Source organism: Pongo abelii, chromosome 19 (assembly GCF_028885655.2).
Source record: "Pongo abelii isolate AG06213 chromosome 19, NHGRI_mPonAbe1-v2.0_pri, whole genome shotgun sequence".
Lineage (NCBI taxonomy): Eukaryota > Metazoa > Chordata > Mammalia > Primates > Hominidae > Pongo > Pongo abelii.
The window spans coordinates 25,989,427-26,016,755 of NC_072004.2; the positions used below are offsets into that span (position 1 = coordinate 25,989,427).

The 27,329-nt window shown below is 49.1% G+C and overlaps 1 protein-coding gene across 9 annotated transcripts in view; it reads left to right on the forward strand.

The window, feature by feature from the left end:
* Nucleotides 1-27,329, forward strand: part of LOC129051277 (tensin-3-like) — a 159,434-nt gene that overhangs the window by 47,302 nt on the left and 84,803 nt on the right. For all 9 annotated transcript variants that reach the window (XR_010138124.1, XR_010138123.1, XM_063718474.1 and 6 more), the window contains exon 3: nt 5,786-5,823. Coding sequence is in view for 7 of the 9 variants with exons in the window: in XM_063718474.1 (XP_063574544.1) it covers nt 5,786-5,823 (38 nt within the window). In the remaining 2 variants the exon portion in view is untranslated. The remainder of the gene's footprint in view (nt 1-5,785; nt 5,824-27,329) is intronic.

Below are 27,329 nucleotides of genomic sequence, written 5' to 3' on the forward strand. Positions count from 1 at the left end.
TGGTATTTCTGTTATTATTATGATGATGTTTTTCATGGAGTAACCAGTGTTCCCAGTTTTATTGTCTGGCTCCTCCTTTCTTTCTGAGTTGTGATGTGTCTCTCCAGTGTCATTTTCTCTCCTATGGATGAGGACACCGCATATGTCCGTCTGTCACAAAGTTTATTTCATACAATACAGAGCGCTGTATATCTGTTAGTCTTGCCTTTTATAAGAACTCTCACATGTGAAATAGTTTAAGATCATAATTTTTCAATAGCTACCTAATATTTTGTTTGTATATATATGTTATTTTATCTTTTTATTGCTTAGGTAAACTTTTCTTTTCATGGCAGAGAGGAATCTTGGCTATCACCCTGTTCTACTCCTAATTACAGAAGGGGAAATGGGTGCCAGAGGGGACATGACTGGCATGGATCCTTGGAGAGGGGCTGGAGTGAGCATGTGAGTTCAGACTCCTGAGGTCCCTGGACACCTGCTCCTGGTCCTGGTGTGTAGCTCATGGTGGATGTTTGCTTTAGTGGGCTCATGCATGTGGAGCCCCAGTTTTTGCACCAGGCACAGAAGAGCCTTTGCACACCAGCTCACTGGCTGTTCCAGTCCAGCTCTGGGAGGTGGGCTCTGCCCACGTAGAGCTGGGCTGGCAGCTGGTGTCACTGCTTAACCTGCTCTGTCACCCAGGGCAGGCAGCTTCTGCTCTGTGCTGCAGTTTGCTATTTGTACAACGGAGTGAGAATGTGCCTTTCTCCCTGGTCCCCATGGGAACAGGTGGAACAAGGCGTCTAAAGTACATGGAGCTTCGTGGAAGGCACCGTAGCAGCCAATAACGGGGCTGCATGGGTGGAGCCTCTCCCAGCCAGCCGGGCATGTGTCTTCTGCAGGGGGAGGTGCGGCGGCCGGCGGGCTCCGGGCAGTGTGCCTGGGCCCCGGTTCTGCAGCCCGAGTTCTACAGGTTCTTCCTGTGGGTCCAGCTCCATGCTCAGAGGGGGAGGTTCCAGAGGCTGAGGCATTTTCCTTCTCTTGCTTCGTTCACAGGAGTGGGAAGGTCTGCGCCAGAAGCCCCTGGGAGAATTCACTTACCTTTCTGTTGGTCAAAATTGGGTCCTTACCCCATTCTGAGAGCCTCAGGCAAGGAGAATGAACAGGGTTGCCCTCGGGCTGCGGGTCTCGGGCACCCACTGCTAGGGTCCTAGAAGACCCTAAAGGGCTCCTGTCAGTGTGGTTTGTATTCATCACGATTTACCCTATTAGAAATGAGAAACTGATGAGTATTTAAAATATTTAAGCCAGTTAAAAACAATGGTAATGAACCAATTATATGTTAAAATGAACATATGCTTAATAAAAAATAACTGTATGTTTCAAAACAACAAAATGAGAGGAGGGGCATTTTTTTTTGTGATTCTGTTACGCAGCCTTAATCAAGAGGCTGGTTCCCCCTGCGTGCAGTCTTCTGCAATGTTTGGTTTGAAGTATTGAAAACAATCTAGCACCATAAACATATCTACTTGGAAAAGGAAGCATTTTAATAGGCTTTTCAGGCCATTGTAGATAATCCATTTTGATTCTACACCAGAACTCAAGTGACAGTTGCTTGAAGTTCAATTTCACTGTGGAATCTGAAATTGTATCAGTAGAGTTTTTCCTACTCTGTTTTATTAAAATCCACTGGCCTGTCTTGCACACCAAGTGTATCTTTTACCCGGTGTGGAACACCATGCACTGGACATTTGGAAATTATTGGTTCACTGACAATTTCGCAGAACTTCTAATTGTTGACATATTTGTTATACAATCTCAGGAAAATCCCCACATTTGTTAATATTATTGTTGATTTTAACAGAAATATCCTAGGAGTTGTTAGGCCCTGGTGACGGGTACAAGTCTTTTTTTTTTTTTTTAAGACAGGGTCTTACTCTGTCACCCAGGGCATGATCTCGGCTCACTGCTACCTCTGCCTCCTGGGTTCAGGAGATTCATGTGCCTCAGCCTCCCAAGTAGCTGGGATTACAGACATGCATCATCATGCCCAGCTAATTTTTTGTATTTTTAGTAGAGATGGGGTTTGACTATGTTGGCCAGGCTAGTCTCAAACTCCTGACCTCAAGTGATCTGCCCACCTCAGCCTCCCAAAGTGTTGAGATTACACGCGTGAGCCACCACATCTGGCCTGGGTACTAGTCTTCTAAAATTCTAATTTTCACTTGAAATCTCAAATTTTGACATTGGTTTATGATGACAGACTCACTTCATTTTTGAGAAAATGACAAGCACTTGAGTCTGAATAACCACATTTTGTCTGCTAGGAGTTCTTTCAAATAAAAATGACATTCCCTGAGAAGGTGGCTGGTTTAGCTGCCAGCTCACACAAGTGCTATTCCAAAAAGGAGGCAGGTCTGCGTGGCTGAGGGTCAAAGTGACCTGTGGCCTCTTCTGGGCCTGTGTGCTTCAGAGATGGATTTTGGTGTGAAGTTCTTCTGCTGTTTTGGAGCCTCGCTTGTGGCCAGCACCTTCACAGCCCCAAATCCCTAAGTGGTGATCAGGTAATGAGGTCTCCACAGCGTGTGGGCCTGCTGGCTATGGGCTTCTGAAAGCAGACCTGGAACAGGTCAGGATTGGGACACAGTTGTCCAGCACATGAATCCTCAGTCTCATCCACAAACCCCAGTCTCACATTAGTAAAACAGGTGAAGATAGGTAGCTTCTTTCCAGGGTGTGGTGGAAATTTGGTAATACCCATGCAGTGCAAGCTTTTAGGTGCTGAGTGTATCAGCTGCCTGTCACTCCTGTTAGCGCTGCTATTGTGAGACCCTGGTCATGCACCACAGAGACGCTGTCGCTTGATGAGCTTGCAGCCCATCGGGAGAGATGGACACAGGGAGATCATCATGATGTGACAAGCCATGATGACCTGCCATGATGGGTCAGTGGCACAGAAGGGTGTGAATTCAGGAATGGAGGCAGCTGAGCTGGGCCCAGGAGGTGGGTGCAGGATGGCGTGAATGAGGAGCTGAGGTTGGTATGGGCAGGGTTAGGGCAGGCAGGGAGCTGTCTCCTGTGGGTGGCAGGATAGGAAGCTGGGCCTGGGCACTGTTAGATTCATATTTTGTAATATGTCAGAAAGGCAGGGAGAGTATGGGTGGATGAAAACACTGAATTTGATGCGCAGACGGGCTGGAGTCCCACCTTCATGGACCACGGCTGCCCCCTTGGCTGAGTCACCCTTACAGTTTCTCCCTGAGAGGTGCTTATGAGGAGCAAGTGCAGTAACATACGGGAAAGTATCTCGTATACTGCCTGGTGCAGTGCTGACCAGAGCTGGGCCACAGATAGATTGACGGTGGACTTGCTACTCTGAGGATTACCCATGCTGCTGGCAATCGAATGTGAAGTCCTAGTCCAAACATATGTAAAACTTTGAGGGTCACTTTCTACGTACCAGAAACAATGGCCCTGCCTCTCAGGATTGTAGTCTTGGCTCATGGGCAGTTTATATGATTTCACTATGATAATTGAATTTAATGATTTTGTCCTACGGTGCCGATGGCTGTCTGGTGGCCGAGTAGGCCACCCACCATGGATGTATCATACCAGTGCCACCCTTGCACTGACCAGGGCCATTTTTTTGTGTTGAGTTGGAATGTTGCATGACAAATGATTCCCAAAGTTAGTACCTTAGCATAACAGTAAGCATCTGTTATCTCCCACTGTGTCAATGATCAGAAATTTGGGACATAGGTGACTGAGCAGTTCTGGCTCAGGGTCTCTGGAGAGGCTGCACCATCTGAAGGCTTGGTTGGGGTTGGAGACCAGCTTCCGAGGTGGTGCACTTCTGTGGCTGGGAAGCTGGGGCCAGCTGTTGGTGGGAAGCCTCAGCTCCTCTCCATGGGGGCCTCTCCATAGGGCTGCTTGAGTGTCCTCACAACATGGCGTCTGGCTGTCCTCAGAATGAGTGATCCTGGAGACCAGGACAGAAGCCATGATGCCTTTTAGCCACAAAAGTCACACACCGTCCCCTCTGCCAGGTTGCACTGTCACACAGCCCAGCTGATTCACTGTGGGAGGGGGCTATACACCGACATGGGGGCCAAGAGATGAGGTCACCCAGGCCATCTGGAAGGCTAACCGCTGCATGATGTCGTGGTCTTGTGACATGCTGCTAAACGTGTGTGGGCAGAATTCTTTGCCTGACTCTCACTCAGCCAGAGGCCAGAGGCCTGCCCACTGCCCTTCTCCTTATCTCAGTCCTTTGTGCTGGCCTCTGCCAGGGACGGTTTCTGTCTGAACTTTTAATCTTGTGTGGAAGCCCCTTGTTTCCCAATGGCAAGTCTCTCTTGATTTGAAAATCACTGATCACCTTTGTGTGTTTTGCCCATTAGAAGGTGTAGGATAAATACATGACTTTGTGAATAATCTTACAAACCTCAAGGTATAGAACGACAATTCAGCAATTCAAAAACATAGATCATACAAAGATAACAACCTAGCTGTAACTACTGGAGTTCTAATAATTGCCATGCATGGGCAAGTGACCTTATCTGTTTCATCCTCATTCAACCCTACACAAACCTTTTTGACTTTGATACGTCATTGAAAACAGAGTGCAGGAGGGGGAGTCACAGGGTGTCGACACGCAGAGCTGGGATGTGGGGCCCCTCTCCCTGACTTCTGAGGCCTTGGTCTTCAGGTCCCACACACTTCTGCATGTGGACATTGCTTTCTAGTTTCAAAACAGGGTCCCTTGAAGGATTCCATTTGACCCATGATAGCTCCGTGGGAGGAAACAAAGACCCAGCTAGAGGGGCAGAGCCTGGATAGGAGGCTTTGGTCACTGTTCCCCAACCCAAGTCTCTTTCCTTTCTCCCACAGCTGTCCCTGTGAGCTGGCAAACTTGGGGGAAGGGAGGGCATGTACCCGACACTCCCTTGGAGCTGGCACAGGAGGCTGTGTTGGGATTATTAGGTGTTGCTGGTTCATTTCTCTTTCCCTGTCCTGCAAGGCCTGACTGCAGCATGCTCATGGTGCTCGTGGGGAGGTTTATGCCTCATCATCACAGCTGCAGCCTCTGGGCAGAAGGGCCTGTGAAATCCACATTAGTTCCAGCTCCGCATTGCATTGTTAGGGCCTCCAAAGGGACACAGGACTCGAAGGGACACAGGACTCGAAGGGACACAGGACTTGCTCCGTTCTCACAGTGGCCCCTCTGGAAGGATTCTCCTATAGGAATTTAGACATGAATTTATTCTGACAGTCAGTTCTCAGGTTGGCAGGAAGTGGAAGCACTTCCGAAATCCAGATGCATGACTTTCTCACAAATTTAAAGGCTCCAATCCGGTCTTTCATGGACACTTTAAATTCTGATTCTTAAGGGGCATTTTCCGGTTTCTCTTCTTTTTTCAGGGATCAGTCATAATTTCTGGGCATACATGAATGCTTTCTGCTGCTGAAATTCACTATTCTTCTTTAGGGATCCAGTTTGGCTGGATGTACATACCCCTTGGAAAACCAATCTGCTCGTGACCCTGCTCCCAAGACATTCCTACCTGAGCCACCTGAGCTGTTGCTAACAGACAACAGTTGTAACTCTGCTCTTGCACACCACGTCCTCACTGCCTTCTGTCCACACTGCCGTGTGTCATATGTAAAAATCTCCCTCGTGCCAGAGAGAGGCCACCTATGGGATCTTCAAGCCAGAGATTTTGAAGGATTGAGAGGGTTTGAAGATGTAAGAATTCTTGCTAGAGAGACTGCTCGACACACATTCTTTCTCTCTTTTTTTTTCCAGCCTGCAAGTATTCCTGCCACAAGAAATGTGAAGCCAAGGTAAGCATTCCATTGCTTTCCCGTGGGACTTTTTAAAGCTGACTTGGCCTTCATTGAATGATATGTGTGGGGGGGGCCTCTTTGGACTGCAGCCACGGAAAGAAAACTCTTTAGGAAAGCCAGGGCTGGGATACGGTGTATACCTTTCATCTCAAGGATAAACCAAAGAGCTTTGAAATCCACGATTTTAATTATGGAAAATAATTCTTAAGAATTTGATTTCAGATAAGAATTCAACAGTTGTCCCCTGGCCACATCAACGGCTCCTTCTCAGTGGCGCACGGTCCCTGGTTTCTCACTGCCTTGTCATACTGCCTCTCAGCGGAGAGAGGGCAGGAGCAGGGATATCCAGGGCATTCCCCTGGCCTGGGGACTTTTCTGCTTCATTTTGGAGATAGTTGTGCATAGATGGATTGGGGTTTTCAGCTGCCACGGAAACCTGGGAACCCTGGAGTAAGGTTTAGTGATGTTCACTGAGGTTTGTGAGTCTCTGGAGAGGTTAAATTGCCCGAAGGCCCCTATGACCAAAGGAGGCCTGGCTATGTCCTGTTGGGCTTAGGGTTTTGGTGAGTGGGGAAGTGAGGTGGCCTGGAAGTGCCGTGTGGGAAGTGACAGACACCCCAAGGAAGAAGCACATGGTTTTCTACCTTGTCTTGGTGCTCACACCTTCAGATCTCCTGGGGATGGTGGCTGTACTTACAGAATCCCCAGGTATGATTTGGGTTTGCAGTCAGGGTGTCAGCAGTGTTTTGCCCTATCTACTGTTTGGCCCTGCCTATGGGGGCTCCGTAGGTGTCCTGACAGGTTGTCTCCATGGCTGTAGGTCCAGGGAAGAGGAGTTTTAGAGTCTTGGGATTTTGCTACTGTTACAGACCTCATGGGTCAGCTGTTTTGATCATTTCCAGCCCTGCCTTGGGCTCCGAGTGGAAGGCTGTGCTGGAAGCTGACTTCACGTTACCATGAACTCACTGCGTGTGGGTCTGCTTTCCATGTGAGGACTAGGGGGGTTGGTTTCCCCGACACTCCCGATCTCAGGCATACACAAACACACACATGCATAAATACGCACATGTGTGTGCACATAAATACACATGCACACAAACACATTTGTGCTCACACGCACACATGCATATGTGTGCACACAAATACACACACACACACAAAGTTGGAAGAACTAGACTAGTATAGCTCTATTTCTTTTCTCCCAAGAGACTTTTTAAGTTTTCATTATGGAGAATGCTGAGCACATGCAGGAGCAGAGAGGATGGCACAGGGCCTTGCTGCCCGCTTCCTGAACCCCAGACCAGCAGCCCCTGTGACCTGGCCACACCTCCTTGCTGGCTGTCTCCTCCAGATGTCACGTGGGGTGCACTTCTCAGGACTCCTGGGGGCTGTGTGGAGTGCTTCTCCTCTTGCTTTCCACCCTGCTCTGGAGAGGGCTTCCCCTTTTCCAGAGGAGTAGGCGTTTCTTGTTCACACACTCTTAGGTGTAGCTGATTTCTGACCATGGTTTATTTGAGGTTTTTTGTCCACAGATAGGCTCCTTTCCTGGGGTGCTGTGCACCTTCAGTGGTGTGGGAGCAGTGCTTCTGAATGCAGTGGTGAGTGGAAAGATTGTACCTTTGGGGGAGCATTTCAGACTTGGAGAGCTTCCCCCTCCTCTAGGAGGACTGGGATGTGTTGTCCCTTAACCCTGTTGTGTGGTGCCTTTGTCCTCATTGCTTGCATCTCGGGTCAGCTGCAGAGTAGGAGGAGGGGGTGGGCTGCTTTTCCTGACTCTGTTGTGGGCCCAGCCACCTCTGAGCTGCAGCCGCAGAGATGAGCCTGCTGTTGTTCCTTCCATTTCTTAAATGAAGCCTGTCGCCGGCTGCTTAAGGGATTGAATTCTTTGGTTCAAAGTGTATTCCAAAATCCTTAACTATCACTGAATATGGAATTTCTAACGGCAACCATTGGCAGTTTGCTGAGGGATGGATAAGCTCCTATTCCTATCAGATCACAGTGCGGGGAAATATATCCATGTTCATTTTTTTTTATAATACAGCTTTGAACCGCAGGGGAGAAAGCCACTGGCAATAACAAAGCACCTTCTCATTCCAAAAATATAATGCCATCGTTGTTGGGGATATGAGGGCCATAACTTCCCAGCTGCTCCTGCAGGGTACTTGGCTAAGGGAGCGGCTCGGTCTTCCAGGAACTGAATATGGCTGTGGCTTCTCCCACATTATTGCACTCGGCTTTTGAGTCCTTGATTACTGTGTTTACATATATCGCCCAGTGGGCTCCTTAGATGCTGCACTCAGATTGCTCAGGCAAGTATGAAGCCTTGGTTCAGCTTATAGGCTTTGTCTGGCATCAGACCCGAGACTGGGTGGTAGTGTGTGCTGTGTTAAACCCCCTCGATGGTGTTCCCCTCTGTGTGGGAGCACTTGCGCCTGTGTCTACAGGCTCCGCACATGCCCTGGAGCATGTGGCTGGTGTGTGGTGGTGCTAAAGGCCACAGCTGTTGATCTGCTGCTGTCAGTGACATTGTCACAGGCTCCTCCTGTCCAGGCCCTCAGAGCCCCTTCTGTGGCACTGACGATGTGGAGGAACCATCCTGCAGAAATGGGGACCGAGACAGCAGCTGGGGGATCAGGCAGGGAGGCAGAGCCATTGTTGCGACATTTTGAGAAGCCCCAAAAGACTGCTGTCACTCTCTTCTTGAGCCATTGGACAGTATGTCCTCTCAGGCCAGGCCATGCAGCTCAGTGGGTAGATGGAGGCAGAGACCTGGACTTGGATCCCAGTGGGGCTTTTTGTCTCCCAAAGCCTTTCTAGTTCCCCTTGCTATGGTCTTGATGTTTGTGTCTCCCCCAGAGTCCTGTGTTGAAACCTGATCCCCAAGGTGATGGTAGCTGGAAATGGAGGCCTTTGGGGAGATGATTAGGTCGTGAGGGTGGAGTGTCTATGAATGGGATTAGTGCCTTTATAAAAGGGACCCCAGAGAGATCCCTTACCTCTTCTGCTATGTGCATACATGGCAAGAAGGCATCCTCTATGAACCCTGAAAAGGGCCCACATCAGACACTGAATCTGCTGGTGCCTTGATCTTGTACTTCCCAACCCTAGAACCTTGGGAAGTATATTTCTGTTGTTTATAAGCCTTCCAATATTTTGTTTTAGCAGCCCACGTGGACTTAGATAGGCCCTGAGCCTCACTTTCTTCTTGCATAAAAAAAGTGAATAATAGTTTTCTATAATAAACAGAAAAATAACTTTCTCTTAGCTGTTGGTTATGATAATACTTACTTAAGTTTCAGGGAAGTCAAATAATGTATGTACAATCACTTGAAAGTTTGGGATTTCAACTATTTTGCTTCCTGGAATGCAGTGCTTATTCATGTGAGCCACATGAGCTGTGTGGGCATCATGACTTGCTTTTTTCCTGGCTGTCACTTGACTTACCGGCAAGAGTGAAAAAAGAAGTACGAGAAATGAAGCAGTTGTAGGAAAGCAGATGTTGGGGAGGGGAGAAGAGGGAGGAAAGGGTGGCAGGTGGTGCCCCACTAAAGGAAATGAAAGGGAGGTTCTGTGGAGCTTAGGCAAGCAGATGGAGGCACGGGAATCCTATCCTTGAAACCTGCAGCCTGGCGTCATGGTGAGATGCCTCTTCCGCCTCTGCCCACTTGCAGACACATTTGCTCCTTAGAGTTGCACTTTGTGTAGGGTATTGAGTATCATCTTGAATCATCAGAGGAGAATGTGTAGGGTATTGAGTATCATCTTGAATCATCAGAGGAGAAATAGACCAGCAGGTAATTTTTTTGTAAACTTAAGACCCCATGTAGGGACCACATGCAGGAGTTAGTGAGGGGAACATGTGCAGGAGTAATGTTGGGGAGACGCCCTGCAGAGGGTCCCGATGCACAGCTCCCCCTTTAATCCAGGAAAAACACAGAACCTCCTGCCCCCTGGGCTCCAATGCTCTCAGACCCCCTGGCTCATCCTCAGCCTTTGCAGCCTGGCTGTGAAGGTCCAGCTTGCTGTTTCTCTCTCTGCACGTGCCTCGGTTTGCACCCTTCTTGGATATAAAATACAGGAGTGCTGGTGTTGCCTCCTTGCTGAGTCTGTAGAAGGAGAATGCAGCAAGAGGAGAGAGGTCCCAGGCTCTGTCCAGCCTCTTGGCTCCTGCAGGTGGCCTCAGCGTCTTCTTCCACTGTCCCGGTGCTCCATCTGTGCAGTTGCCAAGCCAGGAGCCTTTCCCCTCTCTCCAGCTGGCTGCTTGAGGGAGAGAACTTTGTGATAGGCTTGCTGCTCTTTTTAAGCTGAGGCTACAGGAGGTCCTGGGGAAGTCAGCGGAACCTCCTGCTGCCCTCATTGCCTGCTGCCCTGGGGGCGTTTGCTGGGCTCTCCTATCAGGGATCCCCATGTCCTGGCTGCGGCTGATGCAGGAGCTTTGTCACTTCCACCAGACAGGCCCAGGGCAAAGACTTGGTCCTCTGCCATGGAAAACACGGGACCTAGAGTTTATGGCTTCTTCAGAAACTGTCCCTAGACATTCATCCTGGGCGTCAACAGACGCTCAGTGGCCTAACTGATAAGTTTCAACCACTAACTTCTGTCTGGCAGTTAACTTTCATCTTCAGATCACTCCTTTTCTCTGCATGCTAAGAGCCGCAGCTGCCGTGCAGTAGGATACGGGCCTGCTGGGTCCCAGGGATTGACCTGTCCAGCCCCCTCTCCCCATTGTCTGATGAAAAACCTCAAGACCCCAGGGAGGTGAAACAACTTACCTATTGTCACCTAGCTTCTGAGGCCCAGAATTCATGGGTGTTGCATTTCAAAGCTCTGATTTTTGCTGTTCCATGTGTTCTTTTTGGTGCTTTGCCATCTTCATGTATCAGAAATGGAGCTGAGGTTTGTGTGGGTGACTTTAGCCCACCTTGCTCGTATGCCTACAAAACCTACTATGCCTCTTGTGAACTCCAGCTCCAGGGCCAACTTCTCTAAAACACAAGATGAGCGTCTCTCCCGCTTGGCTTGGGGCTCACTCCTCCTGGGCTGCATTTCTATTTCTCTTTCATGAAATGATGCCTGAGAATTCTCTGACTCCTGCATGGCTCAGGGCTCTTCTTCCCCGTGAAGGCTCTGCTCATACATCCGTGGCATCTTGTCCAAGACTCCCAGTCCTCCCACGAGACAGTGAGCAGGGGCAGTATCTCTCCCCAATTCCCATAGCTCTTTGCAACCCTGCAGGGGCCTCAGCTGTCGCAGCTGTGTGTTTCTGTTTTGGACCTTCTCACCCGTGCACAAGGAGGGAGGCTGTGGGAGCTGCTGTTTTGCTGACCCTGAGCTCTCGGTTACTGCATTCTCTGAGCCCGTCTCATCTTCCATGTCCAGACCTTACCCTGTCTATGGCCCCAGAGCCTCCACTCTCCAGCATCCCACCAGCCAGCTCTGCTCTGCTTAGGGCAGGGGCCTGTCTTTCCTGCCAGAACACAGGGCACGGAGGCTGCAGACTCTCGTCCCCACCTTCAGCAGGGTTGGTGCTCCCTGGGCTCTTGGTGGAGGACGGAATCTGGTTGAAGCTCATTGCCACAGCTTTTAAGGTTGGGGTGTCAGCTTTAACCTCCCCAAAAGGTTTAAGTAGTGGCCTTTTTTCATATGGTCTTCACTAGGAACGAATGATCTGAATTTGTTAGTAACAAGGCCTAATAAATTCTTTCTTTCTCTCTTTCTCTCTTCCTTTCTCCTTTCCTTCCTTCCTTCCTTCCTTTCCTCTCTTCCTCCCTTTCTTTCCTTCCTCCCTTTCTCCCTTCCTCTCTTCCTCCCTTTCTCCTCTTCTTTCTTCCTCCCTTTCTTTCCTTCCTCCCTTCCTCCCTTCCTCTCTTCCTCCCTTTCTCCTCTTCTTTCTTTCTCCCTTTCTCTCTTTCTCTCTTTCTGTCTTTGTTTCTTCCCTCCATCACCCGGGCTGAAATGCAGTGGTGCGATTTTTCACAGCAACGTCCACCTCTTGGATTCAAGGGATTCTTCTGCCTCAGCCTCCCAAGTAGCTGGGGTTATAGGCGTGTGCCACCACGCCTGGCTATTTTTTTTAGATTTTATTTTTAGTAGAGACGAGGTTTCACCATATTGGCCAGGCTGGTCTCAAACTCCTAACCTCAAGTGATCCACCCACCTTGGCCTCCCAGAGTGCTGGGATTCTAGTGTGAGCCATTGAGCCCAGCCAGGACCAATACGTTTTTCATAACCAAAAGGAAAATCCCTGGTCCTGCGTGTAAAAGCTCTTTTGTTGTTTGTGAGTTCATCTCTTTCCTGCCCCTATTTGTACCCTTTACAATAGCTTCAGGAAGATGGTTACTCCCTCTGAACTCAGCTTCTTCATTTGAGCATAGGATTTTTAGGGATGTCATGAGATACATCTCTCCACGTCCAGCCTGTGCAGAAGGAATGCCATTCAGTCAGCGTTGTTGAGGGATCTGCAGGACCCTGCTGAGCGCTTTAGATATGCTCTGTCATTTACGCCTCACACTTCTCTCTGAGGAGGCTTGTTCTGCTCCCTCTTACAGGTGACAGGGCTGGGACCGAGCAGTTGCACCTCTTGCTAAAGCCTGCAATGGTCCTGCCCCAACTCACGCGGCCAGCACGGGCTCTTCCTCTCTCTGCCGTCTCAGTAAATGTTTACACGGGCGTCCCTTCTCCTCCCTCCCCACTTCTTGCTCTAAGGGTGGAGGCAGTTAATTTTTAAGCCAGCCAGCTCAGCAGACATTTCCTGAGTGTAGCTCTTGGCTGTGCACAGAGCTGGACCCAGATGCAGCATGCTGTCCACAGGGAGCTTCTGTCTGCAGCCCCACAGGGTGAAGTGAGAGTCCGATTCTGCCAGATGATTGCAGGTCTCCACCTATGTTTGCCAAGTGTGCGTGTGTGTGTGTGTTTTAATGCTTGACAGCTTTTAAAATGGTTTTTAAAATTAGAAGATGTTATTTTTAGAGCAGTTTCAGATTTGCCGCAAAATTGAGGGGAAAGAACCAAGGGCTCACACACACGTGCTTACATGTTCACACGCATGCATATTCACGCACAGAGACACACTCTCCTGCCGTCAGCATCGCCGCACCAGAACAGCACGTTTGTTAGAATTGATGAACCAGTATTGATGAGTCCACAGTCTACGTTAGGGCTCACTCTGGGTGTTGTACATTCCATGGGTTTGGACAGGTGCATCATAAGTCACATCCACCATGACAGTACCGTATGGAGTAGTTTTGCTGCCCTAGAAATCCTCTGTGCTGCGCTTCTCTCTCCTGCACCCTGGCAGCCGCTGACCTTTTCACTGTCTTCATAGTGTTGCCTTTTCCAGAATGCCATAGGGTTGGAATCATACATGTGTAGCCTTTTCAGATGGGCTTCCTTCACTTGATAATATGCATTTAAATTTCTTCCCTGTCATTTCTTGGCTTGATAGCTCATTTCTTTTCAGCTGAATAACACTCTGTCGTCTGGATGTGCCACAGTTTACCCTCTGTTCACCTACTGAAGGTGGGTACTGATCGGTGGCTTCCATATCTTTCTTTTTTGCTAGTTGTCACTACTGTCAGAAGAACCATGAAGCATCCTTAAATTCTGCTCTTTTTGAGGACACTTTTATTCCTTTTCCTGTAAGATCCCTTTTCTGGTAGGCTGTCCTCACCAATCTTTTTTGACTCATTTTAATTAGAAAGTCACTTTACACATTAACACCTTACTAGAGGCATGTTTATACCTGTGTCTCTTTTTCTACTGGGAACTATTATTCCTGACTCCCAGAGTCTGAGGAGTGGCCCCACTGTGTGAATCCCACCAGCCAAAGCCACAGTGTGGGCTCTAGGCTCACTCTCAAAGTCAGCAAGCCATGTTTGGCTTTTCATGTCAGCACGGTTATACTTTGTACAAAAGAATTAAGGTTTCTAAATCCCTAATAATCTAAGCCTCAATCAGAGGCATTGATTGTGGACTTCTAGGCCTTTCTTGGACTCGAAGGTGGCCAGCAGGACCAAGCCACTGTCAACTAAGGAAGTGCGTCAGCCGGGCGACACCAGCTGCCAGCAGCTCGGGGCCTTGCCCTGTGGGGTTCTGCTCCTTGCACCGTCTCGGCATCTGCGGGGCTTTATGGTGACCCTGCTGGCATCCACAGGCTGGGAAGTCACTGGGTTCACCATTTTACACCAGAGGAAGCAGGTCTTTGAAACTGGTGGTGACCTTTGGCCGGGCTGACGGGACCATGTTGACTGTCTGGTTATGAGTGTAGTTCTCGCCCTGTGATGGCAGGTTTGTTTTTTAGTGTGGCATAAGTGTAAGCTATATTTGTGTAGGAAGTCCTAGCCCTGCCCCAAAAAGAGGCCAAAAGAGAATTATAATCTTTTGAAACAAGATATTTGTTTTAAATAAATAATATAATTTTAAAATGTATCCTGTGTTTTCTCTGAATCATCAGTTTTCATTCCATATTGTGTTGTAACAGATGAAACAACACATACCTGGAATGAATCTGCACCTATTTGCCACATCATTTTAACTACACGGCCAGTAACCTAATTAGCAGCCCTGCAGCCAGCATCTGTATCTGTCTCCTGGGCAGGAGGCTAGAAGGTGCAGCCGGAGGGAGAATGTGGGTCCCTGCGTCCTGCACGTGGCTCAGGCCAGGCCTGTCTGTCTTGACTCTCGGCATCTGTGAAATGAGGGTAACTTTCCATGGCACTGTGGTTACATGAGAGCGTAAGAGGCTGTTGGCAAGGGCACCCCGTGGCTGCGAGTGTGTTTTATTGATTAAACTAGGGCTTTCGAGGTGCCCTGGAAATCTTCTTCTGAACCCCACCTCTGTGTCTTTTGACCAGTTCTAACCTGAGAAAGAAGCACTCCCTGCAGACCCTCCATTACTTGAGAAATAATTTGGGCAAGTGTGCTGTTGGTTAAGGTTCACTCCCCACCTCCACCCTGCGGGATGTTGTTGGGTGTCTGTTTACCAGGGGTGTCATGGAGGAGAGAAGGGCCAGCTGACCTCATGCAGCCAGGCTCTGATGACAGAGTGGGACACCCAGAGAAGATGAGGCCCCTGAATTCAAAACAGATGCCACTTTCATGGTGACAATAATGAATGTTTGAGTGACTGCCCTGACTGGGTCAGACAGACCACGGTGGGGAACCCGGTCCTGGAGGGAGCCCCATATAGCTCGAGGGGCAGGGGACAGAGCAGCAAGGCCAGGCATCCATGGGCACACGTCGCTCCAATGTAAACAAAAACAAAAGAAAAGAGCACGCGGTGAACATTTCCTGCTCCGTGTGTGTGTGTGTGCGCTCTATACGTGAAACTCTGTACTAGGTGATCACTTATTTTCTCTCGCCTGGCCTCTTTGGGAGAGCAGAAGAACGAAATGGAAATTTGCATGTGTAGCTCTCAGAAGCAGCTTCTGAAACTGTGAGGACTCATAAAAGAGAAGAATGAATAACAGACCTGGGTCTGGATCCTGACTCTGCTTTGTCTTACCCCTGTGACCTTGGGCTTCAGTTTCTTCCTCTATAAAACAGGAATTAACCCCTACTAAGAGGACTGCTGAGAACTGAATTCAACAGCTCCCCAAGCACAGGGCCTGGTGGCTTCTGCAGGAGTGCTCTTTCCCCTTTTTAATACCTTAATCTGCATCATTGTATTAGGAATCACTGTAGATGTCTACAGTGTCAGTTGCTGGAAACTACTCTGTCTGCGGTTGTGGTACTGACGCTAGTAGATTTATTTCATGAAATGTTGCCTACCGCTAGCATAAATCACTATGCATTTTATTTATTAACTGTTAAACGACAAGAAAGTATATATATTTCCTAAATTTTCTTCTGAGAATGGGATCTGCTCTTTTAAGCAAACAAATTCCATTTAGTAGGCTTAATTAGTGCCTCAGACTTAGCCTGGGCCCACCTGAAAGTGGTTCCATATGGCTAATGGCAGAGCCGTGGGCTTAATATTTTCTGACACGGGAATCCAAGTGCCTCTTGCTCAATGCTGCCTTGGTTCTGGCCAGCTCTGTGACCTTTCCCCTAACTGGCTGCCCTTCTTTCTACTCCCCCCAGCCTCCTGCATTTGCACAGGCTCACCCTGCCTTGGCTCACCCCACGGAGGACTTCTGTAGTCCTGGCCCAGATCGCTGCAGCCACGGTGTCTGGGCCTAGGGCAGAGCTGGGTGCTGCAGGTGTCCCTGCCTGCTTGGTCTTGGGCTTCTGATGTGATTTCCCACAAGCCCCTGATGAGCAGGTACAGATGCAACCCCAGCCCTCCGCCTCTCTCACCTGTGTCTGGCGTTCTGTACTGCGTGTGCGTGGACTCTCCCACTCAGCCTCTGTTTGCGTTGGCCACCATCGCTTTTACTCTCGCTTCTCTTGAAACAGGTTCTGGCCAGTGGTGTGCAGATGAGGGTTTATACCCTGCTGGGGGTGCAGCGGGCTGATTGGCAGCCTCTGCTGATTCCTCTGGTGGAAATACACCCCCTCCCCCGGCCTGCTTCCAAGCTACCAGCCTGACATTAATCAGCTTGAAACACTCCTGCAAATGCCCTGTTCGGCTCCAGCACCTCCTGCCCATCAGCTCTGGTCACAGGCGAAACGTCCCTCCTTCCACACGTGTGGCCCCAGGCGCTCTTTCTGCTGACTCTGGCTGCCACCTGCAGGAGCCCTTGGCCCCTTTCTAGAAGACCCCAAACTCTGTATTCCCCTGTGTGAGCTCACATCCTGTTCAGTGATGTCCTTTTTCTGACGTGCTTTTCTTACTACCCCTTTTTTCAGACCACCATTCAGTTTGTGAACTGCTCAGAGTCTATAATGTATGCTTCCTCCCATTATCCTGTCACCCCACCTCCAGGCTCACTGGGGTCCTCTGCGCTCCTCAATCCAGGGCCTCTTCACCTCTGGGCTTCTGGGCTGGGCGGCATCGGGGCCTCTCCCCAGCCCTGTGGCACTGTGTGCTCCTTTTGAATCACAGCTCTTCTTCTCTGACCCTGACTCTGGCTCTGTCCAGGTTAGAAATCCACTTGTCATAATGTGTGTGGTTTGGTCCACTGCTCTCCTGAGTGGTCTGTCCTTACCCTTCCCTCTGCTGAGATGGAGGAGGAAGGTGTGCTGCAGTTGGGGAGCTGCAGAACAGCCTGTTCTCTTTTAATGTTTAGACACCATATGCAGTGCATCTTTTTAAAATTTCTACTACGGTCATTATTCCACATGGATGCCACCCACCCTGGCATCTAGCAATGTCATCTCTGCAGAAGCTTATCTCCGGGACTTTCTGGCAGTCCTGGGCCCTGGCTCTGGCTGGGAGACTGCATTCTGGCTCTGAGTGTAGGTTCTGGCTCTGAGTGTAGGTTCCCAGTGGGATCTTGTTCCTGAGGCCTCTCTATGGCCCGTTCAGACTCAGGTCTTCCAGAGCCTGAGTTCAGGCTGGGAGAGGTGCTGGAAGCCCGCCCCTGTTGGGACATAACCATCCCTGTCAGGCAAGGGGAGACCTCTGCAGGCCTCGTCCTCAGGGTGGGGGCTGTGGCCCTGTGCGCACCATACTTCCAGACACCCCACTCTGTCTTGTGCAGCCCCTGCCCCAGACACTGCCCTCTCATGTTGTCAGCATGTGTGTCCGTGAGTCTCAGCCTCCTAGACCACAGGACAGGCACTTAGTTGATGTGCGGCACTGAAGCCTGTGCTCTCTGGCGACCGCAACAGTGTTGCTGTGCATGTGCCTTCACGCCTCTCGTTGAGACATGGCTTCATGTTCCATGGGGAGGAGAACGTTTCTCATCAAACCTCTGGCTTTATTTTTGTGGGGCTACTTCTGAAGGATAGGTTTCCTAGTAAAGCCCCCATTTCTTCTCTTTTTCAGCTACATTTTTATCAGCGGGGCCAAAACCCATAATGAAGTATTCAAATCCCCACCTCCAGATTTTGAATTGTAAAATAAAACTTGTTTCACCATGGGTTTCCCCTTCCCCCCTTTTGTAAAGCAGTTAATTTTAGGCAGGGATTCAGGAAGTGCCTGCTCCCATTTTCTGCCAGGCACAGAAATAGCTCGCGGGGTGCCCTCTCTCCGCCTCCCGGGAGCAGCTGGCGGAGTTCAGTTTTGTGTGTTTCTAGGCATTTCAACTCCTGCCTTTCTGCGCACTGTGTGTGTGTCCGTGCACCCTCAACTCCAAATTACCCTGGAACGTTCCGAAGCCCGCAGGCTTCCCTTCTGTTCTTAATAAAGCGGTGTGCAAGGATCTAGCTGTTAACCCTCCTTTATCACTGGAAACCGCCCCCTGTTCAGAAGGTCTTTAGAATAATAAACTCACAACTGCGTCTTTCAGGGGAGGTGGAGTGGATAGAATGGCTGAATGGTTGCAATACTGTGATGTGAGAAATTCTGCTTTCAGAATCTTTATCTAAAACCTTTTGATTTTTCAGAGGTTTCTTTACTTCTAAAAAGCATTTGGAGGGGAGTTGATTGAACCTTGGGAGGTTGGTTAGAAAGCTTAGCGCTGCCCAGCAAGAGCTGGGGTGGCCCAACCTTGAACAATAGGTGGGGTCAGTAGGAAGTAGACTTGTGGGCATTTTAAAGGTAGACCTGTTAGGATTGGCGTACCCACCCGGTGGGTCAGAGGCACGGTTCGTGAGTAATCCTTAGGTTTTGAATTTGAGACACCGGGCAGAGAGGAATGCCATTGGCAGGATTTTGTTAACATGGGTGGAAGTTTAGCTTTAGACCTGCAGGAACCAGTTTAGTTTTCATGGAATATGTTTATGTGGACATTAGAGTTAAATGGAATGCCATTATCAAGATTTTGTGAACAGGGGTGGCAGTTTAGCTTCAGACCAGCAGGAACTAATTTGGGTTTCATGGAATATGTTTATGTGGACATTAGAGTTGGCCAGTTGGCCATTTGCAGCCCAGTGCTTAATTTTAAAAGATTCGATAAGTTGTGAACTCTTAGGGTTTCTCACGTTTTCTTTTCTTGTCAGCTTTCTTTTTTTTTTTGTTTTGAGATGGAGTCTCCCTCTGCTGCCCAGGCTGGAGTGCAGTGGCTCGATCTCGGCCCACTGCAAGCTCTGCCTCCTGAGTTCACACCATTCTCCTGCCTCAGCCTCCCAATTAGCTGGGACTACAGGCGCCCACCACCACGCCCGGCTATTTTTTTTTTTTTTTTTGTATTTTTAGTAGAGACAGGGTTTCAGCGTGTTAGCCAGGATGGTCTCAATCTCCTGACCTCGTGATCCACACGCCTTGGCCTCCCAAAGTGCTGGGATTACAGGTGTGAGCCACCGCGCCCGGCCTCTTGTCAGCCTTCTTTAGATCAAAGGACAGTTGGTTAAACCCAAACTGTTCATCATGTGATTCTTAAACACTCTTGCCAAAATGTATTTCAGGGAAAATTTCTCTGGTGCCTACCTTTGTGGAATTTACCATTTTCTTCCCTGAATAACTGTTGTATGTTTGTACCTTTTCTTTCATTTTAAACTGAATTTCGAAGACAACTACTAATTCTTTCTCATCTCTGAGTGCCCTGAAGTGTGATATTTGATATGCCATTCTGCAATGAATGAATGAATAAGAGGTTGAGACAACTGACCCAAAGTTTGGAGGAGTGACCAGCTCATTTATTTGTGCTATTCCTTTTCTTTACGGATGACCACTGAACATTGACTGTCAGAGCTCTGCGCTTCACTCTGGAGGGTGGTTTTATTCGAGATCCTGCGATCCCCTCCCTAGGGGTGACCACTTCCTCTGCCTTGTCATTAGCAACAGGTCAGTGGAAGCCAGGGCTTGATGTGAAGAGCCTGCTATTGATTTCATATGGAAACCTCAGATGCTACAGACCCCCAAGAAGTAGGAGCTGGGGGTGGCATTAGCTGATGTCATCGCCCGAGGCTCTGCTCCCTGTGAGCTCAGTGCCGTTCTGATGAACGGGCCTCGGCTCTCAGGGGCAGTGGGAGCTCCTCCTGCTCCAGAGCTCCGTGACCGGAACCCCGCCTTTCTCAGCATGAGGCTGGTGTGGTTGAAAATACAAACACCTGCTTGCCTGCTCCCTGGTGGATGTGGGGCCCACCCCTCATTTTAAAAGCCTCTGAAAACTGTGCTTTGTTTTAGTGTTACTGCCTCCTTGGACCTTTTCCTTTGAAATAAGAAGAGGGTATTACAAAATCACAGGAGGGAGGGTCATAACATTTCTGTGCTCGTCTCTTGAAGCAGAAATAAAAGCACATCTTACTTGTGTGTCTCCTGAAGAAGGGGCCTTGCCACTGGGCCTTGAAGCACAGGCACCTGCCCAGTAGGAGGTGGGCAGGTGGTTTTCCAGGCAGAGGGAGCAGCCTGGGCTGAGGCTCACAGGTGGGAGGTGGGGTTAGGCAAGGGAGTTGAGCCTGGGCTATGTTGTCTGCAGGTGAGGACAGAGGAGAAGAAGAGATCAGGTGTGGGGAGCTGACAGTGCCAGGCCCTGGAATCTACCATGCGGCAAGCGGGGCGGCCTGCCGACGTGCGGCTGTGTCCTCCATGAAGGCCTGCGCACCAGGCACATGGGCCCCAAACCCAGCCTTCCTGCTGCTGGCCAAACAGAGAGCTGTGGTGAGGGGCTGCCCCCACTATGGGGTGGCCAGAGCCACGACAGAAAGCCAGCATAGGGTGGACATGAGATGATGACTCCCTGTCATTCGTGAGTGGGATTAGGAGTCACTGGCACACAGTTGGAAAGGGAGCCAGTTCTGGTGCCAATAATTAAGGTCCCCATTCAGTAGGCTCATACAGCTTCTTCAGAGTCAGGTATTTTAACTTGTATGTTAAACATGAATAAATCAAAGCAAAATCAAAAAGCGTTCCTTCATTTGCTTAGACTACCAGTTGAGTGTTTTAGAATGTTCATGGTGTCAGGCATGGCATCCGGACCCGTCCTTCCAGGAGCCTGTAGGATCGCTCTCAGAACTGGCTGTGATTGATGGGGCCATGCACACATCAACATGAACCCGGGGCCATCTCTGTAGGACATGACTCTCGGGTTTCACCGTCCCAGTCAGGCCTATGGTCTTGGGCACTGGTTCCTTCCTGCCTTCCTTCAGGTGAACAGGGTGGGGCGAGGGACATGTCTGTTTTGCCCCTGGTTAAGTATTATCATGAATCAGTATCATTGCTGCAGCTTCATCATCAGAAAACTGTCCAGGAAATGCCTAGTCTGAACAATATGGAGTTTGTGTGTCAGGAGAGAGGCAAAGTCTGTATGGCCGAGATGGCCTTCGGTCACTATGTGTGGTCTGAGATGGCCTTCAGTCACTATGCTGCTGTCTTTGAAAGGCCGTGGGGTCCCTTTCACCCTCACTCCAATCTGACAGTGTATATTTGATATAGTCCCACTGTCAAGACTTTGCTATGAGCTTGAGGTTCACATCCACCCCACGACGTCGTATTATCCCTATTTCACAGATGAGGAGGAAAATTGAGTTCACAGAGGACAGTCTCCGTAAATTCATCAGAGCCAGCTGGGAGAAGCGGAGGTCGTGCCCTAATTTCAGTCTCTGGATGCAAAGACAGAGCTTTTTCAGCTCTGTCCAGTCACTCTGGGGCTTGAAACAGTATATATATGGTTTAAAATACATGTTTGTTTAAACCCGAAGCTTACATTCAAGAACACCACATACCGTGCATGTTCAGCCTGATGCGTTTTTTGGTGAATCACAGTGTAGATGGACGAGAAGCTGCCCCTCTGCCTCTCCGCCCACTGGCTGGTGTCCTGGGTCATGTCTGCCCGCCTCGTGCTGAAGCCACAGCCGCGCTCTGTCAGCCTCTTGCTCCCACCATCGGTGGCTGAAATCTCCTCATCTGTGACAGCTCATGGCCTCATTGCTGCTGTTGGCTTTTTCAAGTGCTGATTTTGAGCCCCTTTCCTCCACTTCCTGACACACAGCACTGAAGGATGGCATTCTGGTGCCCAACACACTCATCTGGGCATGCTGGGGATGTGCGCATTGCTGGGCACACTATTTCTGTTCCCTGTTGTTGCCTAACAAATCCCCTGTACACTCAGTGGCTGAAACCAACAAGCTGTGATGGATTTGTGAGCTGGCTGGACAGTGCTTGCTTCATGTGGTGCTGACAGGGGGACAGGGGTGGCCAGAAGGTCACAAATGCCCTCATGCCCATTTCCAACGATTGGCACTGGACACCTCGGTGCCCCCTTGTAGATGTCTCCGTGCGGCTCTTCAGGCTTCCCTTCATTATGGGGGCTGGGCCCAAGAATGGGATGCTCCGGGCGAAGGCGGCAACTGCAGCTGTCTAAGGCCAGGCTTCAGAGTTCTACCATATTCCACCACTCACAGCAGGCCACAGGGCAAACCCAGGACGAGCCCAGACTCAAGAGGAACAGGGACAGACTCTACCTCTTGATGGGGGAATGGCAGAGTTCCTTTACAGAAGACCCTGTGTGATGCCACCATCTTTGAAAACACAACCTACTAAACTTACTCAGGCAATAGCATGCAGGGATGTTATTGTAGAGGTAATCATCAATCTCTTCTGATGAATTAAAATGTAAATTACTCACAAATGCCAGTGTCAGTACTTTATTACTTTATTATTAATTATAGGTGGCCAGTGAGAATTATAGGCTGATCAGATGTAGCTAGTGAGGAGTACATGAGTTGGGACCTGGATTTTCCTTGTGGAAGTGGATCCAGTAATGTTGATGCAGTTAAATCTTGGTCCTTGGCATTATAATGCTCTAATAAAAAGACCATTCAACAACTCAATACTGCCTTTTAATCTTTCTGCAATTAGGTTGGATTTATGATTTATGAGTTTTTCTTCTTGTTTTTTTTGCAAGCCATTAGCATGTTATCAATCACCAGATGTCCTCTTTCTCTTTTTAAAAAGTTAAGGCGTAGGACTGTGGTAAGTGTTGGCCTTCAGGGGTCTGTGGACCCCGATTCTGCTTCTGCAGACCTCAGCTGCACCATGAGACGCTTGGCCTCCCTGCTCAGCCCTGGTCTTGTAAGACAGACTCACTGCAGGCAGGTGTTTGGGCCCTCGAGCGATCCTGTCCTGTGCCCTTTGCTGGGACTCGTGTATACAGCACACAAGGGATCCTGAAAGTGCTTTTCAGCCACTTCGAGAATCCTCTGGACATTGTTCCAACAAGAGGTTCACATTTGATTTCTGATCTGAGACAAATAATGGTGACATAATGGATACAGGATACTATGCTTTTGCTTTAAATCTATTATATTCCCTACCAGTGGTAACTTGTTTGCCTGAGGCCAGGGAAGGCCTGGCCCTGCGTTGTGGGCCATAGGCCTCAACTGGGTAAAGGTAGCCAATGTCAAACAGCTACACAGCCTAAGTAAAGAATGAAAAAGAAGGTTCCAATAGGTTCAGCTAAGCCCATCTGGGATAGGGGCACAACTCTTTTGTCTAAAAATTATTAGATTCCATAGAGTTGGATTGAAAGGGGAAACTGAGGCCCCCAGAGGTGAGGAGAGCCGAGACCAAGCCAAGATCAAGGACTGGGAAAGCCTGAGCCTTTCTTTTTTTGTTTTACTATGCCACAGACATGATCTTCACTAGCTGCTTGTTAACTGTAAGGAAAAATATAATGACCTGATTCTGGGAATTTTCCTTCTCTTTCTCTTCCGCTCCTGTCCCGTTCTCAGCCCACAGGCTGAGAAGGTTTAATTGCGTCTGCCGGGCGGGTGTTTTCTCATGGGGATTAGAGCAGACTAAATTGGGCTTTTACGCTTAGTGGGATAACAGAGCTTCCTGAGGAATGTGAACCTAATTAGGGATTCCAGGGTCAAGCCTGACAAAGGAGACACAGAAGCAAAGTTAGGGCGAGCTCTTGAAGGCAGCAAAGAAAGTTAATAAAGTCTCAAATGTCCTCATTTTGTACTGCCATTCTTTGTATAGATCTGCTGTTGTTTGCAGGCTTGTGTTGAAAGTCTGACCCTGGGCCTCTCTTCAACCCTCTACGTAGCCCCCTGTCCCCAGGCACCATTGGAAGAGCAGGCTTGAATGATGAGTAAGGCCACCTTTGGCATGTCAGGAGCCCCCGGCCTCACCTGGGGGACCCAGCTCCTATTGGTGTGCCCAGAACGTTCTGTGTCGACCTGACGTCTCCACCCGTCCTATCAGACCTTTGTTAGTGCTGGGGGGTTGCATTTTGTTCCCGCAAATTCAAATGTTGAAGTCCAAATCCCCAGGACCCCAGAATGTGGCAGGATTTGGAGATAAGGTCTTTAAAGAGGTAATTAGGTTAAAATAGGGTCATTAGGGTGGGCCTAATCCAGTATGACTGGTGTCCTTAGAAAGACTGGGACACAGACACACACAAGGAATGGCCACGTGAGGACACTGGGAGAAGGTGGCCATCTGCAGGCCCGGGAGAGAGGCCTCAGGAGGAACCACCCTGCCCACATCTTCATCTCAGCCTCCTAGCCTCCAGGACTATGGGAGGATAAACGGCTGTGGTGTCAGCTGCCCATTCTGTGGTATGTTGTTACGGCAGCCGCCCCTCACTCAAGCTAAGACTGTTGGTTATTTAAGCAGATAAATACTTTGGTCAGTGTCAGCACTGGGAATGAGGGGACTTTCCTTCTGTGATTATTCTCCTTACCTTGCCCTTATAATAAATGATAATAATGGTAATACAAACACATGAACAGTGTATCCTTTTTCAATCTTAACTAATGGGTGAATTATAGATCTTGCTATTTTATTGATCAGTAACATACAATGTAAGAAGTCAAAGCTGTGGTATAATAGAAGTGGTCCTTCGTAAAAGCTCCACCCTCCTTGCAACCAGGCTGCTACTCCGTGTAGAGATTAGAGAAGAGTCCCAACCCCCAATTGTATCGTAAGGTCCTGGTGGTCAGCAAATATTTGGTGTCCGTATCTGTTTTTCCCTGGCTAGTTCAGGGCCTCAGAGGTAGGTTACCTCTGACTGTTTTCATGACTTAGGAAAGAAAGTACTGCCATCTTGGCGTCATCACGAAGTTTCTTTTAAAAGAATTGTTTTTGTAAAGATAAAATAAAAGTAAACTTCATTTCTGAGTCTTTGCAACTTATCTTAGCGTTAAAACTATTATGATTAAAGTAATTTTATGTATGATAGAACTTGTGCATAAGGTGATGTCTCTGTACTTGGCTTAACTCAGTGAATTGCTTTCTCCCTTGTCTGCAAGGTTTGGCAAGGTCAGTGGCTGGCCCGTTTGTCTCTACTCAGTTTCCACTTGTTTTGCACCTGAATGCTGGCCCAAGGATTGGCATTCGGTGGTGTGTGGTGTGTGTGCATTTGTGGAACGCATTTCATTGCTGTGAGTTGGTAGTGTTGGGCTGATTCTCCCCTCCAGAATCCTGACATCAACAAGGTTTGTCCAGGCCTGCTTGTTACCAGAGTAGAGTAGAGACTTCACATGTGGGCAGAATGATCTGGAGAACTAGCAGGAAGAAACGGTTAGAGAAGCCAAGCATCCGGGCTTTCCCTGTAGCTGCCGGATGTGTAAAAGCATGCTTGATACTTGAGGGTGCTCGCTTCGGTTCTTTTTTTTTTTTTTTCTTTTGAGACAGAATCTTGCTCTGTTGCCCAGGCTGGTGTGCAGTGGCACGATCCCAGCTCACTGCAACCTCCCAGGTTCAAGTAATTCTCCTGCCTCAGCCTCCCGAGTAGCTGGGATTACAGGCACGCGCCACCATGCCCTGCTAAGTTTTGTATTTTTAGTAGAGACGGGGTTTTGCCTTTTTGACTAGGCTGGTCTCGAGCTCCTGACCTCAGGTGATCTGCCCATCTGGGCTTCCCAAAGTGCTGGGATTACAGGCTTGAGCCACTGTGCCCGGCCTCTCTTCAGTCCTTACTTCATGTTTCTGTGAGGTTCTAGGAAGCTGATTCACGTGACCCACCATGACTGGAATTTTTGATGATTTGGAAAAGATAGAATTGAAATTTACGTTTATTCTCTTTATACAGAATATGCATGTTTATAGAATATGTAGTGCATCAGTTATACCCACAGGATTTTAGAGAAACTGATGGAAAAATGTCACTTTCCATATGGCTGTTTACAAAGCGAAATTTAATAAGAAACAATAATAAAAGCTGAGTTTGGAGTTTTATTGTGTTCATCAAAAGGAAAGCAATGTCTGTCAAGCACGAGGAGAACTGAGTTGTCCTTTATTTCTCCCAGGACTTGGATCTCCCAGAAGTAAGCAGAGAGGGATTGGTTCAGGTTTGAAGAGTTGATCTCACTCCTTACTGAGGAAGATCTGCACCCAAGCCCTGTGTCTCTCAGCACTGGGGGTAATGGTGGCCGGGCCGGTACACCTTGGGTGAAAGCACTTTCTAAGGCAGAATGTGCTTGTTAGCTGAAGTGCTTTCATTCACCTTGGGGGATGGAACTGCAGGGCTAAGCTTTGTTGTGTGTGCACACACACAAACACACAGGGACACATACAGGTATATACACTCACACACGGAGACACACACAGACACGCTCTCACATCGATACACTCACATGAGGCAGGGTATACATAGAAACACACGCAGACACACTTAACAAAACTCAGTTTCAAACATGCACATTCATACATTCTCACAAGCACACACACTCACACTCCCCCTTTTCTCACAAGCACACACGCTCACACCCCCACTTTTACACTCCCATGCACATAACCACTGACTCACCCACTCATATGCAAACTCACAACACTCTCAAACTTAAACACATTCACACAAAAGAATACATTTGCAGATATCCACAGCAAAATATACCTAGTCAAACACAGACACCACCACATATAGTCACTCTCACACACACAGTCACCCACACTCACCAACACACCCACACTCACACACCCACACTCACACACCCACACTCACCCACACTCACACACCCACACTCACCCACACTCACACACCCACACTCACACTCACCCACATTCACACATATGCTCACTCACACACTCACATTCCCAAGGACACAGTCATGACTTGGTGGCAAGCCCTTGTCCCTCTGCCCCTCTCTCCTGTGGACCTGCTGGCTTGGAGACAAGGTTATTGATGCCAGCGTACCCAGGCACCCACGTAGCCAGGTGTGGGGCAGGCACAGCAGTGTGTGTTTGTGGTTTCCTTAGGAACAGTAGATTAGGATCCCAGGATAGCTGAAAGAAGGCAATAAAGAGGCTCCCAAACAGGCTTCTCAGAGGGGCCCTCGCCTCCACCAGGGGAGGGACGGATCCCGGGGATGCCACAGCCCATGGCTTTTGGCCCACAGCCCATGACCCACTGCCTTCTCTCCAGCCTTCAGTAGCTGCTAACGGGAGCTGCTCTGCCCCCTTCCTTGTCTCACTGTTGTCACCTCTTGTCACCCTAACCCCTGAGGGAGCTGCTCATTATGAGAGAGGGTGCAGCTCCTATCAGGAGAGGAGCCTGGAGCTGGGGCACCAGTTGGCGTCGTCTCTGTGAGAGTTCCCATGGCTGGCCTGGCCCTCTCTGAGATGCAGCTTC